We start from the raw sequence: 18,100 nt of genomic DNA, 5'->3' as shown, positions 1-18,100 counted from the left end.
TTTATCTAACAGCTTTAAATTACTAGTAACTTTGACAACTAAGATTTCATGTACAAAACATCATTTTAGAAAATATGAATATGAACATAAACCGAAGCAGTTAAAATTAGACCCACGTTGATTAGCAACAACCTAAAAATACTGCATATATGTTAATGCTTCAGTAATAATAAAATAACTGACAGGTCATTCTGAGTAATGAGTACTTTTGAGTATATTTAATTCCTAATACTTTGTTGCTATACTTTTAAAGATTGATATTGTTATTTAAATTAATGTTAATCTAATAATTAATCTAAATACCTCTCACCGTTTCCAACAGAAGGGGGGCATCTAAAATTCAATAGAACACATAAATAGAAAAGAACAAAGTTATTCCAGGAAACATTTATAAGAAAAACAATTATCTACAAGCATTTGAAGTTAGGTGAGATCTCAGTTGTTACTTACAAGCACATCTGATCTGCTGTTGTCATCTATGTATGTATGTTAAGAAATGTGAGCAATATAGTTGGAAGAGGTGCTATGTGTGTGGTTGTTGATGGAATGCCATGAAATCATCATAATTCATTTATTAATTTTTTTTCAAAGCAGAAAATCTGGAGCAAAAATTGACTTTATGTGTGAGATTGATGCAACATTAACATAGCAGGAAGCCAAGTGTTTTAATCAGTGATGCTGTCTGGTGTACCAACAGCTATCTAATAATATCTTTGAAATGCAACTCATGTGAATGTATGTCAGTCAAGTCGGGTGGAATTTGCAATTACAAAAAGAACATCAATAATTTCATAATGCAAAAATGAGATGAAAGTGAATTACACATCGCTCAGGTGAAGTAAACAATAATGTTTTATTGATAAGGTTCTCAGAAGAGTCTCGTTTCAGTGAATGTATAAGAATCATCCTTTGATAATACTGATTTGGTACATTATGACATCCAGCACGAGTCTCTTCACAGTGAGAGGGATCCATTACTGCTACTGCTGTTGGGATCTAGGACAGAAACATCTCTGCTTCCAAACAAAAAACAGTCAAAAACAACAAACTGGGGATTGATATTGTAGATATGGAATATTAGAGTGCCACAAAACTCTAGAGTAGTAAGACCAGCTAAAGATTTTGCACATTACAAGCCACTTCCTCTTAGAAATATAAAACTTGATATTCTGAACAATATTCTACTGTGCTGCATAAAGGTAGGTCTATACACTGTACATCCAAATATATTTTGAAAAAAAAACAGATTTCACAGTTTTAAAGACTTTATTTAAAGTATAAACCGTTTTTTAAACACTTTATTACATAAATTATTCTTTTTGAGAGTGACTATTATTTGCCCTGGCAGAAAACTGAAATTAATACAAAAACAAATGAACATTTCTTACATATTTTACAAAAGAAAATAAACTCATCCATTAAAGTTCATTTTGAATAGAACCGGTGACTCATTCATGATTGTCATATAGTACTAAGAATAAATAAATAAAAAAAGAATAAAATGAAATAAATACTAACTTAGCATGTTTTCTTGACTGTGAGTGGTGTATTTGATCGTTCTGTACAGAAGTGCCTTGGTGAAAGTCTCACAATTCTACCGCGACTGAAACGTACAAAACTACGGCATCTACAGTATACGCAACATCCTGAAATTTAGTGTAGGCGGACACATATGTAGTAATATGATTCTTCTCCCCATTTCAAAATAAACAATGCTGTGCGATACCACTGTCCACAAATATAGCCATCATTTTTTTGACTTTGTTTTTTTAAAAAGTTTGTTTTTTTGTCCATTAACAGCTTGGATTTGTTCGAGGATGCCGTTAGCTTGTGTGTTGCTTGGTTGGATGTGCGCTGCCTCAGCAGCAGAGGACTGGTCCATAGTGGACGATGGGAGGCCTGAGACAGGGAGACGACTCGTAGTATTGGACGACCTTTAACATTGCCTTGTATGTCGCTGTTCATGACGTCCTCCTTTAATGTGTAGTTGTAATGGCAGCACTCTGGGGTGGCTTTGTCTCCACTTTGGTCCCTTTTCCTTTAGTGTCTGTTAGAGACAGACAAGCCTTCACCGCAGAAGCCAGCACAAAACAACTCCACCATGTGTTCAGTAGCTGTCATGGCCGCTCTCAGTGTGACCCAAAAAATATGGGTGAAAATATCAATATCTTTTTTAAAAAGGGGAATCTTCTTATTCATTAGGCAACAGTTCAGTTCTTCAGTGCTTTTTAAGTTGTTCAAAGTTTTTTTTCAAAAAACAGAACCGTTTGACTAAACTTTAAATTTTTTGCCTGTGGCAGTAAAATGAACAATAATATGTTTTCTGTTAAGTCATTCTTTTCAAAAGTTCCCTGCAGCGTTCCGTGAGTAACCCCATTCGTTGGTTAATTCTCCATGGGTTTTGAGAGGAGTAGGGTTGAGGAGGCTGGGTAGGAAAAAGGAACAGGATCTAGAGAAGTGAGAGGGAGAGGGGGAAGAGTCTGCCCTTCAAGCAAGTTCAGGTGAGCTGTTACCTCTTGCCCATCTCGTTCTGTCTGAGGAACTGGATGTTGTTGCTGCTGTCAGCCAGTTCTGGATACTGCTCCACAGGCAGTACATAGTAGCCATCGTAACCCTGTACTCTACCTGTTGTTAGAAGTTGTTGTCTCTCCCCGTCCGTCCAGAGGCGACTGCCACCCTTCCCATCTCTGGCCCTCTGCTGTTCCTTGGCCCAGGCCCCAGCCAAGGCCCTCTGCCGGGCCAGTTCCAACAGTCTGACTTTTTCCTCATCCACCACATCCACAGCGAGTCCATACCGAATGCTCAGTACAAACGACGGCACTGCAAACTCCACAGTCACTCCTCTTCTCGACCGGCCACTCACCGTTACATTGATGCCACTCTCTAGTGACTTGCGCCCGTTGGTAAGCCCCAAGGCCAACAGGTCGCTGTCAGCAGAGCCCACTTTCACAAAGTAGTGACAGTCCTTCCCGTCCTGGGTGTAATGAGTGCCTTCCAGGTACTGGGCGCCATTCAGCACCAAAGCCACTTTACGGCTGTCATCACTGGCCAAAGCTGACACGCCAGCCACCACTCTGCCTTCCTTCAGTGCCAGCATTACACCACGGCCTATGATGGGGGTGCTGGTGCCAAACCAGTGGCCTGGCTTGTCCTTGCGCCTGCGACGTTCCTTGTTGAGGAGACGGCCCTCCAGGGCCATGAATGCCTGGTTGTGACGCTCTGCAGCCTGCTGCACACCAGTAATGAGCTACACAACAAAGAGTATTAAGAAAAGCATTAGCATGAAAATTGCTGACAAAAGCTGAAACACTATAATGGTTTTGATATTGTATTTCATGTCAAGAATGGCCATATTTTTTGTTCACAGCAGACCGTACCTGTCCGTTCTCACAGTGCTGGGTTGCCTGCAGCTCATATGGTGGCTCCACAAAGTAGAGCGAGTGTCGAGGGAACCCTGGGATTATGTTACTGAGCTGAAAGCCAAACATCACCAGCCAGCTCTTCACATCTACAACAGCAGATAAGGTGGAAATTACCTTGCTGAATGACAAAGTTAAACATGGTGGCAAATGAATCACATTTTACCATAAAAAACTGACAGCGTGTTTGCTTTTATCTTTCAGCTGGTGTTATGCAATTATATTAGCTACTGTGCCAGCTGTAATACAATGTTACTTGCATTAACTATCTTCTTCATAACAATCAACAATTTTTGGAAGGTTGGGAGGTATCATTGATAATGTAAGGATATATCAAGCTATGTTGAACTTGTAGTGGCGATTTACATTTGCCTGTATGTTAAGCATTCATTGTGTCTATTAATGTGACGTTTTTGATATGCCAACCATATTGCACCATATTTATACATATCAGCCCTTTACCTGTGACGTAATTTTTCACATCCAGCATGTCACTGAGGGGGTTGTTGTTCTTGAACATGTAGAGATTAAATGGAGAGGGATCTTTCCCTATCTTGGGCCACATGCTGTAGTCTGGCGAAGTCCAGCGTCCAGCAAGGACGTCGTAATCCCTTTGGGTGAAGTGGACAAGCTTGGTCAAGGGGTCATAGAGACCTCCGTGAAATCCAACCACCAGCTGGAACTCTGGGTTAGAGTCAAGGTACACCTCTCCGTAAGCTGTGTACTGCACCTGGGTAAAACAAGCAGAGTCAGTTTGTTTTCAGTGAGTCTCAGCTCTTCTTCTGATGGAAAGGTCAGGGTCAGTTACAGACCCGTGTCTGAAGCTGATAAGGATTTAGTATCTTGTACAAGGACGTTTTGGCACAGCAGATGGTAGGGGCATTTGTATTATGCAGCTTTCTTGTTGTTTTCCCCTTTTCTATTTTTTTATCCACACAAAAAGGAGGAATAACATGAATCAAGATTTGTACTCAGGTCCAGCAGCGATTGTCAACAGGAAATTGATTTTTACTAACAAGTACTGTCCATTTAACCAAGGCCTAGATTTAGCTTATTCCTCTCTGCCATACAGCATCTTTGTAAACAAAAACAAAACAAAAAAAACTATTAAAAATGCATCCTCAATTTTCATAGCAATACCATCAACTGATTCATAACCACAGTATTACCTGTTTGATCATCTGTCCATTGCTGCTGAAGACAGCCAGGGGTGTGCCGGTGTTGTCAGAAGCTATGTAGTACTCCTCTCCACTGCTAACCTCCATGGCAAATAGATGACCCTGATAATGAGATAGAAATTTAGTTTATTTTCATTATGTTCCAGGTTATAGTTTTTGCCATAAGTTGCCTGTCCTGCATCAAGTTTCCCAGAGAAGATATTCAGTATTTGCTTATATATAGTAATATGAGAACAGGATACTGGTAGATCTCACACATCTCTGTACATCCACACCTACCTGCAGGTCATAGTATAGCGATGAGATGTCCGAGCTGGAGTGGTTAAAGATGTGTGTGACCCGGGTTGGATGGTTGAGATCAGCGTAGAAGAACTGTAGATGCTGTCCCAGGCTGTTCCTTGTGGAGACCCTGCGACCCAGCCCGTCGTAGTGATACACAACGCTCCAGCCGCCAGGGCCTCGATTGTAGGCCCTCAGCAGCTGACCTTTTGAGTTGTAGTCAAAGATGTCTGACCCACGCTGGCTGAGGTAGCCATCTTCATCCAGTCGGTACTGGACATCTCCCAGGCGTGTGATGCGATCTCGGAGGTCATAGCGGAGAGGCAAGATCCGGGCGCTGTTCCCAGGGTTCAGGAGGTGGAGGTTGCCATTAAGGTCGTAGCTGTAGCGCCAGGTAGACCAGTCATTCACCTGAATAAAACAATAACATAATAGGCTACATGAGATTCAGTCAGTTTTTGCCTGTGTTAGAACCATAACTACGCCACTCAACAATAAATTCAAATTGTAATGTCAGTGATAGATTATACATAATATTAGGTGTCATGAACACTTCAGCTTCTAAAGACAGAGATCCTCAAAATAATAACTCTTTCCCCATGGGATATTCACCTTGACTCCGCTGAGTTGTCCATCTCCATCATAATCATAGCGGTACTGAGTGGTGTTGGCATATGGCCCGATTTTGAGCTCCCTTTTCACCACCCGTCCCATGCTGTCATACTGCACTGTCATCCAGTACATAAGTGAACGGAAGATCTCGTACTGGACCTCCTTGATGCGACCGTGGGTGTCGAAATGCTTACTCAGCGTCATGACGGCTGTGGTGATGATCTGATTGATGTCGTAGTAAATGACCCCGAACTTTCCAAAGTGCTCAACCTATAAGGATGGAAAGATTTAGAGAAGAGTGAGTGAGTCCTCGGGCAGCCAAAAAGGTACTGATGGTACTGACTGAGGAAAGCACAGATAAAGGTTGTCATTTGGTACATCATTGCTCAAAAGGATTGAAAAAGACAAAATTTCTGCACCTTGCCAGAGATTTCATCATATCTGTAGAGGTCAACAGGCAGTGGTGTCTCACTGATGACTGGCTTCATGCTGGCAATACGGAAGCTGTTGTCATGGTAGGTGTAGTCGAACCTTGCATTGACCATTCCCTCCTCACTGAAGCGGTAGATCTGCTTGTCAATAAGCGGGCCCATTTTACGATAGCGGATGGTGCACGAGAAGCCCCCGCTCTGCAGATTGACCATCTTCAGCACACCAGCTGTCTCATCATAGCCGAAAGTGATAGCAGTGCTGTCGTACACAATTTCTGACAACTTGGCCAGCTTGCCGTACTTGTAGAGGACACGACGACCGGTGCCCAGGTAATGCGTGGCCTGGGGCCTGCCATCCTCACTGAAGTCATGGATAATGGACGCATTGCTCTCTGGGGGGTTGTAAGTGTTGCGGATGTAACCCACTGACACGTGTGTGAACATGGTGTGGCGGGCCACGCTGGGCATGGTGACAGCTGTGACCCGACCTGAGGCGTCAAACTCAAAGACATACTGTCTTTGGCTCTGCAGGAGCAGCACCATGGACTGGAAGCAGAGAGGAAGTCAAAATAGGGATTAATATAATAGCATTATGAATGGGTGACTTGCCTCCTGTGAAATAGGACCAGGAGTAATTTGCTCTCAGCTGAAAAATTTGAATCTTCATAACCATGAAAATGATGTATTATATCACTCAGTTCTACAGTCTAAATTACTATCCATTCTTGCAATTTCCTTGTCTTGGCAAAAATTTTATTCTTAGATGACAATGTAAGTGATAAATGGACTTACTTTGTCAAGGTAACTGTAGCTCCACACCTTCCCATCCACAAAAGAACGTGACAGGATGCGTCCCTGGGGGTCAAACTCTGTCCTCTCGCTCATGCTTCCCCTCTGCAGCCCAACAAGCTGACCAGTGGTAGAATAGGACACATTCACTACTGCCAGGCTGCTGCTGGGCAACCACATAGCGGGGCGGCCCTGAGCGTCGTACATGATGCGTAGTGTAAACTTGCGGTGATCGTCGTAAATCTTCTCCGTGCGCGTGTTGCGGTCAAAGTCAATGGAGAGGAGATTGCGGCCATGAGCCTAAAAAAAGGACAGAATGGAATTTGAAATATTTCTGAGCTTTACTTGATGCTGAAATGTAAGGCATGTTCTATCTATATCTAGATTTTAATGTCTTACCCTTAGCTTCCTGCCAAACACGGTGACCTTGCCCTTGGTCTGCTCTTTGCGCAGACGCCACTCAATAGAGTTGAGTCCGTTGTCTGTTGGCAGGGTGATGTTCCTGCGACCAATCGTAGGGCTGACAGAACCTGCCAGGATGTGGGGCTCTGTGTGGAAGCTAATGCCCATTCCATTGGCGTACATCACCCTCAGGGTCCCGTTGTTGCACAGCTGGTAACTGTTCCTTACCTGGTCTATAGGGGGAGACAAGTGAACATACTGTAAGATAGGCAAAGCAAGAAGTCAAGGATTGAATTAATTTCCTGCATACTTCCGAATTATTGTCGAACCCAAATCCCAGCATATCTATTAACCAAAGGCTAATAAACCATTTGGCTGGGGTCAGACATAGCCAGTGAAATAGTGCCGAGTCCAGGAGTTAACTGGCCTGCAAATATAAGTGAAACAGAAATGATAGCAGCTGGACGAAATTCACCCTTACAACAGGAATTTAGATAGCACCACTCAACAATTCTTTGTTTTTTTCAAATGATCATACAAAGTGTTTGACTTTCTGTCTGACATTGCATGAATTCGTTGTCCCATTGAAGTTCAGTCAGATTCTCTCATCTCTGTGGTTGTCTTTTCATAACATTGTGTGATTTTTTTCCTTCACATCTTTATTCAGCCCCACAGCTTTTTTCATTGGACCAAGGAAAAAAAGATGGTAGCATATGACTAGTTGGATCATACTCCTGATTCTATAAGACATGACTGCAGCTGAAGAGAATACTGGAGTAAAGTCTATGTTGACAGATTCAAATGTTTCCCTAACCTTAAGAATGCACACTTAAACCTCTCAATCAAAGACAATCACAGCCAATGTGATTGAATGCTCAATTCTGTTGACGGGCCTACCACCATCTGACAAATGTTCAAGGGAAGGAGTTACTGATACCTGAAACTGGGGCATCAAGGAAAATTCCTTTACAGCAGGAGGTGTATGTTGTACTCTAATGAAACAAAGCTAACTAGAAGTGGGGAAATTCGTCTGTAAGTAATAGCTCATGCCTTGAAAATATTAATGACTGACCCGGCTCAATCTTATTCTTACAAAACAATCTGAATGAAAACGGATATCTCTCTACTATCTCCCTATCTCTACAGTGTAATGACTCACTCTCAATCACAAGAATGGAAACAGATAAGCCCATGCCTAATGCTGAGGATAACTTTTCCCTCTTGTGTCTGAAAACAGGCGTCTTAATCACAATGAAGCGATTAAGCGTACGATAAAATTGTTTTCGGCTCAGCAGAAATATCTGACAGATGCAGAGGGTGGGTGGAGGGGAACCTTTTTATTTCATTTACAAAAGGTGAGGGGATCAGATGGTGTCTGTCTCTCTTTGAAGCCTCACCATAAATGACAGTAATCCATAAGGCCAATTTGTAATAAAGCTCCAGGCACATTTTAACAATGCCTCAAATAGACAAGTGAAGCCTTTTCCATTGACTTGGCAGCAACAGCCTTTAGATAAATCTTCTCTGCTCTCTCTGTCTGAACAACCTCGTAATAAAACAGAAGCAAGGGAGAGGGAAGGAGAGAGAGAAATGAGAGCTGGAGGGCCAAGGAGAATTCACTGTGCAGGAGTTAATGAAGAGAGCGAGAAAGAGCGGAAGAGAGGGAGATGGTTAAGTGAGTATGTCAGCAGAGAGCTGTACTGAAACCCACACAGTGCGGTGGAAATCTTAAATGACTTACAGCTCTGTGAACAACTCTCGCAGGTGGATCACTGAATACATCTATAGCTTATTCTCCCTGAGGTCTTCGGACTTTAACAGTCTGCATTCATACTTCTGTCACGCCAATCGCACTGGTCAGAGGAAGAGAGACATGTATTCTCCTTTTTTTCCCTTTTTAAACAGACCAAATAAGCTAAGGGATCATGGGAACTGGTAGAGAGCTGTATTTGTATGTCAGTACTTGTGTGTGTGTCTGTATGAGGAGAAAGCTTGAGGGATGAGGAACATTCACTCTACATGAGTTAATGAATTTTGCTGTGATGATATTCAAAAGCAGGATGATCCCAGCTGGGATTAACAACTATATATTGGTAATTTCTCTCCATGAGAGGGAGAGAGAGGGGGAGGGCTGAATGTGGGTAGGGAAAGAAAATAATCTCCCAGACCATGCACATAACTGAGTGAAAATTACAAGACTTTCAATTATAGTCATCACCACCGAGTTTTTTTAATTACTAAGATTAAGTAGTTTGTGTGTATCTCATTAAAGCATCGATAGCATATAAACAGACCCATCTTTATCCACTCAAAATATCATTAATGAACAACATCGTTCATATTAAATTTGGAATTGTACTGCCTTGTGTTGATGATGATGTGAGCTCAGCATTTGGCCATTTCCGTGCCACATTAAAAATTACATTAAAAATTCATGACCAGCTCATTTTCCTGTACGTATGTGCTGAGTGGGGCTTTACCTTGCACCACAGTGTACGAGGCTTCCACAGAGGACAGGTTGGTGATGACAGTGACGTCGTCGTCTCTGCTGGAGCTCTCGATGTCGATGTTGATGGAGCGCTCGATCTCGCGGTGGAGACTCGTTACCATGCCTGTGGGATATGTCACGTTGGTCAGGCGGCCCTCACTGTCATATCTGGGAGAGGAGGAGATTGCAGTCAGGGTAATTGGCAGGAGAAGGACGTGTTTATACTTACACCACATATGTGTTGAGAGACACATGCACACAAACACACACACAAAAGGCATCACACACAACCTCGTAATTTTAAAGCAATGTGCCAGAGAGGGACATCTTACAGGAATTGGCTGTAGTTTTAAAAGCTAACATTAGGGGGCAGTGGTATACTGTGTTAGGTCTTAGAGGAAAACAGGGACTGCAACGGAACAGGAGGAGCAAAACCTGTAAAGTTCATCCATTTAGATATGCAGAAAAGTGATGGAAAAATACACACACATTCAGACACCTTGTCCACTATCATACACACTCACTGGTAAAAGGTGGTCCATCCGGTCTCATCAGCTTTGGTAGCCAGGAGGCCTGTGTTGCTACTGTAGCCCATCAGAGCCACCTCCTGGCCTAGGGCCGACACACTACGCAGCCCCCCAGTGGGGTCCAGTCCCAGTGTGACCACTTGATTCTCTGGCAGCAGCACCAGTCTGAGCAGGCCGGCCCCTCCTCCCTGGCCCAGGCCGTCCCTCCTCACCTTGACTGTATTGTTGCAATTGTCAACCAGTATGGCTAGCTCTCCATCAGGACCATAGGTGAAATTGTAAAGAGGCTCCCCAGTCACAAGGCTAATAGTCTGGATGTGAAGCCCCTCCCCATTGAAGACATATAGCTCCTGTTCTCTTGGTGAGGCAACCTCATACTGCGCACCCCCAGATCCTCCATACCCCACGTTTGAGACAGCAGGGCCGGGCCGATTGGCTCGCACAGCTCTGATGCGTATGTTGTTAAGGTCTGCGATAAAGAGCGTCCCATCGGGAGACACAGCCAAGGAAGTAGGGGAGTTCAAGCCGGCATCGGGGGCATAGCCGTCATCACCGTAGAAGCAGTTGCAGTTGACGTCATTCTTGCAGTCACAGTCGGAGGCAGTGCCAGCCAGGAGAGAGATTTCTCCATTAGTGCTCACCTGAGAAAAATGCAGAGAAAAAAGAAAAGAAAATGGAAGACAACTGAGGGTTAATGATCAGATAGAAAAAAGTCCCCACTCTATGAAAGAAAATCCATTACCAAAAGCAAAATTCATTTTCAGTTATCAAAACAGACGACTGGGAAAAAAAGTGCCTGAATTGAATGTAGTGTCTGGAGATCTGAAACAATCTCGGAATATCTTTAAAAAAACACCCACACATCCTGACCAGCTGTGTTGTCTGTTTTGCTAGCCAAGGACATAGCCTTAAACTAACACATTCATACTAAAACCACCAGCAACCCAAACAAATGTGTACAATATGGCTCCTTCTAATACCTGTCTAACTCGGTTGATCTTTTTCTCATCTGTCTCTGCGATGTAGAGGATTCCAGTGTGGGACAGGGCGATGGCTGTGGCGCTCTCTAGGGCAGAATGGATGGCCAGCTTACTGAGGCTGTAGTCAATCCCCGGCACTTGGCAATGCATAGGCCGCCCTGCTATGATGCTCACCTGTAGGCAGCAACAGTGAGACATCACACAATCACATATCCACATTCACAATCAGAACAGTAATAATTGTACAGATGTGTAGAGATGTTAGCTTTGGTTTGGGACAGAAAAAGTGCAGATAACACATTCAGTAATGAAGACAAGAAAGTAGAATATTCCTTGAGCTAATTAATCAGTAATGTCGCCACCACTGCACAACTTAGCATGACCAAACTGTTAGAATTTGAACTTTTATTTCTAACTTGGCTTGAGAGAGCCTAATTGGGAGAAAATCCTGTCAAAACCCTATGGTGGGTGTCCACTTCAAGGGCTTTGCGATCAAGGCTTGTGGTACAGACCTGGTGGTTCTCAGTGATGCGTAGGATGACATTGTTTTCCAGGACGTAGAGAGAGTTGTCCATTGGGTTCACTGCTAAGTCCGTGGGCCACTCCAGACGCACCTGGTAGGTGGATACACAAGTTTTACATGAGACAATATCTGTGATGTTGGGGGCGTATTGAAAGGATGCCAAGGCTTAGACAAGTCTCCTCTTCATTTTTTTAAGTGACTGCAGTCTGCACTCTCTTTTGATCCATCCATTTATCCATGGACTCTTTAATCTATCCCTAAATCAGTCTTTGCCTGACCCCCTGGCTGGCTGCCTTCCACCCAATCATCATAGCTCAGCACTCATGGGCCTGTTAGATCATCATCTATCACGCCATCACCTCTTGTCTCTTCTTCACTTCCACTGAACTCTCTTACCTGGCTGACGTCCATGCTGGTGTCACAGCTCAGTGGCCGTACGGCAGTCAGATCGTTGGCCCCCAGCAGAGTGGAGATGATGCCGTTCTGATCCACCTTGCGGATCATGGTGGCATCCACAAAGTACATGAGCCCATTTTTATCCACTGCGATACCTGTCAAAGTGGAGATGAACATCGTGAATAATGACTCATAACTCATAACAGAGCGGGCAACCCATAGATATTTTAAGTCAATTAAACTTCACTCTTTCCACTGACTGAGAACAGATAGCTGCCCTGACAGCTGAAATGCTCAATGCTTCATCGAAGGAGAGGGAACAAAGTGATGGAGGGGAATTGAACTGTTACAGAAGTGTTAGTTTTGGGATGAGTCATCGGGATGCGGGATGAGATATTCCTGCCAGAGGACAGGTAGACTAAAAGTGGTTTTCCTTTTTCTTTTCTTTTTTCCTTAGTAATGGCATTTACTTTAGAGAGCGTTAGGTGATCTGTTGCACTTCCTTTCTCGATGTCCCCTCCCTGCCTTTTGTTTGTTACCTCCTCTCTGCGTTTCATTGGTTTCTGTCTTTCTCTTTCTATCTTTCACCAGCGGTGCGATGTCAGCCTTGCCGGTCTAACAGGCAGCAGGAATTCAGACAGGTGTGTTTGTTCTAGGCAACTGTGCCCTAAAATAACTTCTAGACTCACTGAGATACACAACAACAGATGGAGGATACGGCGAAGGGCACAGAGCAAATGAGAGAGAAAGAAAGAGAGAGAAAGAGAAATAGAAAGAAAGAAAAAGAAGGCAGAGAGAGGGCAAGCTGATGTGCGCTGGCTGACTTCGCCTGCGTGTGACAGGTAAGACGGAAGCAGTGGCTCGTTCTCTTCTCCTGGCTCTCCCATCGTCGCTCAGACACATCTCATCACACGCTCGCGAAAACACACTCGCACACATGCACATACTGTATATATGCTAACATTTGCAGTCCCACGTGCACACACGCTTGTGTCACTGACGAGAAATGTGACAGTGTGACATCTTTGACAGTTTGGTGTCACAATGTTCTAAGATCCAATAATCCACGAAAATATTTCCATTAATAAGTTTAACATTAACCTGGTTTATAACCTCCTTCCTTCTCTGTCCTGCTTTAGTTGAGTCACAAGATTAAAAAAAAAAAAAAAAGATATCCTCATCAAGAAAAATTAAATCCATCTATAATTTACATGAATTGTGCACTTTTTCTGAGAAAACACTTCAAAAAGCGGAAATAATGAAAACCATTACCCTGCAGTTATTTTCATTCATCATTTGATTACATGAAAATCTGAAGAATGGACTCAAACACAAATAGCACTTCTGTAATCATGACTAAGTATATCCTTTACTGGTCCAACTGGCCTCATTGCACTTCCCCTCTGTGGCTCACCTTTAGGGCTCATAAGTGTAGCTTCAGTGGCTTTGCCGCCATCACCGCAGCGTTCGTCAAAGGGCAAGCACTGCTCTCCTGTCCCAGCCACCACCTCAGCGTTATCCGACAGCAGCCGGCCACCGGTTAATGAGCGAACACGGTAAATTCGTCGTGAGTTGGTGTCTGAGATGAACAATGCCCCAGATACTGGATCCACTGCCAGGAAGTACTTATGGGTTGGGTTATTACTGCGTGGGTGGGAAAAAAAAGGATTATAATGTCAGTGAACAGCTTGTTTTTATATTTTCAATAATGGCGGATTCAAGTGCTTTCTCTATTGTTGCTCGAATGTTCACTTGAAACTTTGAATCTATCATCACGAGCATCTTACCTGTGTCTGAAATCTTTGTTCCTTCAAAGGAGAGCGTGAGATAAAAGCACAAAAAAAGCAAATGTTAATTCACACAGTCTGTTGAGAGCAGCCTACAGAGAGAAACAAAGCTGCCTGTGGTGTGAACAACAAAATTTAAACATAGGTAAAAACACCCTGGAGAAATGGTATCTAGTGCAGTGTATAAGTCTGCCTCAATCTTGTCATCCCCAGTGTCTCACCTCGTTTTTTTGTGTTTTTTTGCTTCCAGGGAGGATGCAGTTCTACATGTTCTATGTACTGCAAACCACTCGTCTTTTTGCCTTCTTACTTTCATCTAATCAGCTTTTCTTTTTTTCTATCACTATTTTTTCTGCAACATCAAAAAACCTTGTTTTTTCTTTCTTCTTTTTTCTTTTCTCTCCAGAATTTTTTTATTTTTTTTACCTTAATTCCAGGATGCCAGTCGTGTTCATAGATGGAAAGACCCTGCGTACAAAGTTGAGGTCCCCGACATAAAGGCTGCCATCGATGCCCATTGCCAAGGCAACGGGTGCCAGCAGCTTGTTGCCATCTGCTAGGCCGTTACAGCTGGGGCAGGAGATACTGCGCCTTCGGCCGTTTCCCATGATGCTGTTGATTACTGGGGGCTGCTCCGTCACAAAGATGTTCTCTCCGCTTCCCTTGTGAAGGATGCCTGGACAAGAGAAAGGATAGAGAGGACAGAGAGAAGCAAGAGTAGATTTTTTTCACTTAATTACAAAATAAAATTAACTTTAATCTGTTACAGTTACTGGGATTTTTTTTTAAAATTAAATAACAGTTACTTATGAAAATTACAAAAGGGGTTACCACTGAAGTCAGACCTTTAAGATTTTGCTCAGGAGGAGGGTTTTTTCCTCATTTTTCAATATTTAACATGTTACCGAATACATATATTGCTGTTTTTTATTCTTTGAAAACAATATTTTTTATATTTTGTAAATAAATTATGACGTGGGCTTATTTAGAGCACACATGGGCTTCAATGGTGGCATAGTGCTAATTAAGCCCATGCCAGACTTTTGACTTTTTTCATAAAATATCTTTATTATATAGTCCAACATCTTTATGAATTAATGAATACATTTTCAAATGAGAGATAAATCTTGCTATATAAGAAATGATCTCCCTTATAAATCATGTCAGTATCCATGTAAAACAGCTGAACTTAGATTTTGGTGCTTAATGGGTGCACTTAACAGCTGAAAACATTCATTAGAAAATTAGAAAAAGTAATCAAATGTAATAAGTTACATTACTTTGAAGTATTTGAAATATTGACATATTATATTATATATTACTTATTATATATTAAATAGGATAATGGGTAATCTGTAACCTATTACATTTCCAAAGCAACCTTTCCACAACTTGTAGTGCACTACTTCCAAGAAAAACAAATAAACAAACAAAAAACATCAGTCTACTGTACAGCTGTCTAACCGGTAATGATGATGACAATGGCTGTGGATGGATCCCCGCACTTCCATTAGTTAATTGATTATAACAGCAGGTAAACACCCCTGCGTCAGTCCATTTATGAGTATTTTTAGCAGTACTGCACAACTTGTAGAGAATGGATAAACAAATAATACAACAAAAAGAGTGATCCTGATTCATTTTTTGAAAAAGGTGCCTCTTTTCCCCGGTGGCGGCTGCTGATTGGTCTATTCACATGTTTACTCAGTAGGTCTGATGCAGGAGTCAAACTAGGTGTGACAACACAAGCTCTTCCTGTGAAAATCATCACTGACAGGTAAAAAGAGGTTCCTGGTAACACAATGTGAACCACGGGAAGTGTGTTGCTGTCTATACGCTTCCCAAGACATTAGCAAGTTAAGTGAGATTTGCAGTACTGTAAACCTGCTACACGTGGGGAACTGGATAAATTTAAACTAGAAAGAAAATAAAGAAAACCTGTCAGTGCACATTTATATTTAAATGTATGTACTCGTACCACTGCGTGTGTTGAGTATATGGTGTTTATCGAGCGACCAGCCGCCCAGATTGGTGGGATCCAGTTCATAGCCTTGCAGGATGGCTGTTCTCTTCTCCCACAGAATGAGACTGGCACAGGACTCATACTCATAGCCCACCGACACTGCATATAGGAAGGGGGAGGGGGGTCAGACATAGAAAGAATGGTGAAATAAGACCAGAGAATACAAAACATGTATAAAAAAAAAAGAAAAAAAAGAAAAGAAACAAAGCTTCATCAAAACATTACCTCCCAGGTTCATTTAAGTTGTGAAACGTGTGCTACACAGAGAAGCTAGTTAGCACCTGTACCAAAACCTGCACTAACACCTAACTAACACTCTCACATGCTGCTAAATCAATTAAAAACCTTGTTAATTGGACAGTTTGCCTGGTGGGCCACGCTGGTTGCCAGAGTGAAAAGTTTGCTAGTGGAAACAATATGACCCAATCATGCACATGTGTCAACATGTGTCTTAGATGATAAATGATGATAAACATAAAAGTCTGAACAATGTGCGGAGATGGCGTGGATATGTTAAGATTACTCTGAGTAATGCATGTGTGTGCTGTTGTGTTCCTACTTGTTAAAAGGAAGTGTGTGTTAACACATCAACTCTGACATGAATCACAGCGAGAGTGCTGCTGCCAGCACCTTTTCAGCTTCACTGCAAACAATATTGTGGTATACCTTCAACGCTATCCACCGTTCGCAAAACATAACCTAATACTAAACCATGTAGATGCTTTATATGCTTTGGGAAATGTAAGATTACAGTTACTTTAGGGAATCTTTGAGTGGCTTTAATCTCCCAAACAGCATGCTCCTTATGATGTTAGGCCACACTGAACCCCAAATGCCCACTGCATCTGTGGCCTGACAACAGCGTTTGGTTGACAGCATCTGTGAGCGACTGTGACAGCAGAATGTAATAGCACCGAGGCTCCCCTGGACTCCTGCTTGCTGCTCCAGTAGCTACTGCTAACTCACCCTGATGGCTAATAACCCTTCACCACTGTTACGGCTGGATGACTGAACCACACGCAGCCTTGATGAAAAATAGACATATGAAAAAAAAAGCACTTATCTGTGGCTATGTCGCTTGGTGCATGGATGCTTCTGGACATTTTTGGGTGTATAATCTCTCCTTCAAGCTCCCTAATTAGCACTCTCTCCCTCTGTCATAGCCAATGCTCCCTTACTGGCAAAGTTTCTAATCTACTCAGTGAGTGTGGGGTTGAAAAATAAAGCCTTTCCCCCTGAATGCAACTCACCAACAGCCTGAGAAAGCCCGTAGACCCTCTGCCCATAAGCATCAGTCTTATCCCAGATGTAAGTGTAGGCCAGGTTGGGTGAAGCGTGGAACCATTTCTGGAAGAGGTGGCCCTCCACCGCTACCATCAGGTGAACCTTCAGCAGGCCCATGGACACCATGGCTGGGGTCATGGTCACCTTGAGCAGGGAGCGGTAACCCTGGGTCCTGGAGCTTAGGTAGCACAGCTTTAGACCTGTGCCAGGCACCTCGATCTGTTCATGCAGCACCTGGAAGACAAAGGAGGAGATGACAGGAGAAAGGGATTAGGGGGGATTAGAGAGAGAGGGAGTAATGGGGGTCACGGTTCCACTGACGGCTGAAGGACAAAAAAGGGAAAAAAAACAATAGAAGAAATAAAGAAATAGAGGAAGCGGGAACAAATGGGGGGAAAAACTACAGAAGCGTAAGGAGAACGAGAGCTACAAAAGACAGGCATACAAGAAAGTGGGTAGAGCCAAGGAACCAGAAGGAAGATTAGCCGGCTGCCAGAGGTCAGTGGTACTGCACCTGTGTCTCCGGTATGATGGGTTTCTCCCCTGGCTTGGAGCTGAAGAAGGAGGAGAGAGGGGATGCAATCACAAGAGGGTCAGGCCTGACGAAGCCGCTCAGGTCACAGCCAGGGATCGTGTTCTCTTCTGTCTTAAGCACCAGAGTGTCCATAGCATAAAACTGGCTCCAGGGCAGCCACACGGTGCGCTCCTGGCTCAGGAAGGGGGCACGCTCGAACCGCAGAGTCAATGATGCACCACCGTTAGCTATCAGGTCAAACCTGGAGAGGTTTGCAAGAAGAGGATGGGTATGAGGTACAGATGGGGAGTGCTGTGGTGGATTGACTCATACACTGTCTTCTTCTACTATAACATTTACTCCACTGCTTTAGGAAGAAACTTAACAACAACAACAAAAAAACCCTGAAATAAATATGTTAACAACATTAATTCACTTTAACAAAGTGCAGTTAAATGTCTGAAATAT

General features: G+C 43.0%; 1 protein-coding gene across 6 annotated transcripts in view; it reads right to left on the bottom strand.

The window, feature by feature from the left end:
• Nucleotides 1–2,509: 2,509 nt before the first annotated feature.
• tenm2a (teneurin transmembrane protein 2a) overlaps nt 2,510–18,100 on the bottom strand; it is a 151,526-nt gene continuing 135,935 nt past the window's right edge. For all 6 annotated transcript variants that reach the window (XM_062425626.1, XM_062425620.1, XM_062425621.1 and 3 more), the window contains 20 exons: nt 17,633–17,894; nt 17,085–17,352; nt 15,790–15,933; nt 14,238–14,487; nt 13,812–13,832; nt 13,439–13,668; nt 12,025–12,179; nt 11,618–11,719; nt 11,106–11,279; nt 10,123–10,766; nt 9,591–9,766; nt 7,108–7,343; nt 6,712–7,008; nt 5,908–6,465; nt 5,489–5,758; nt 4,877–5,287; nt 4,589–4,699; nt 3,882–4,149; nt 3,378–3,508; nt 2,510–3,247 (listed from right to left, as the gene is read on the bottom strand). In XM_062425626.1, coding sequence (XP_062281610.1) covers nt 2,510–3,247; nt 3,378–3,508; nt 3,882–4,149; nt 4,589–4,699; nt 4,877–5,287; nt 5,489–5,758; nt 5,908–6,465; nt 6,712–7,008; nt 7,108–7,343; nt 9,591–9,766; nt 10,123–10,766; nt 11,106–11,279; nt 11,618–11,719; nt 12,025–12,179; nt 13,439–13,668; nt 13,812–13,832; nt 14,238–14,487; nt 15,790–15,933; nt 17,085–17,352; nt 17,633–17,894 — 5,446 coding nt within the window. The remainder of the gene's footprint in view (nt 3,248–3,377; nt 3,509–3,881; nt 4,150–4,588; nt 4,700–4,876; nt 5,288–5,488; nt 5,759–5,907; nt 6,466–6,711; nt 7,009–7,107; nt 7,344–9,590; nt 9,767–10,122; nt 10,767–11,105; nt 11,280–11,617; nt 11,720–12,024; nt 12,180–13,438; nt 13,669–13,811; nt 13,833–14,237; nt 14,488–15,789; nt 15,934–17,084; nt 17,353–17,632; nt 17,895–18,100) is intronic.

The sequence above is a fragment of the Scomber scombrus genome, chromosome 9 (assembly GCF_963691925.1).
Source record: "Scomber scombrus chromosome 9, fScoSco1.1, whole genome shotgun sequence".
Taxonomy (NCBI): domain Eukaryota; kingdom Metazoa; phylum Chordata; class Actinopteri; order Scombriformes; family Scombridae; genus Scomber; species Scomber scombrus.
The sequence above is the reverse complement of the archived record's forward strand: the minus strand, read 5'-3'. Positions and strand labels throughout refer to the sequence as shown.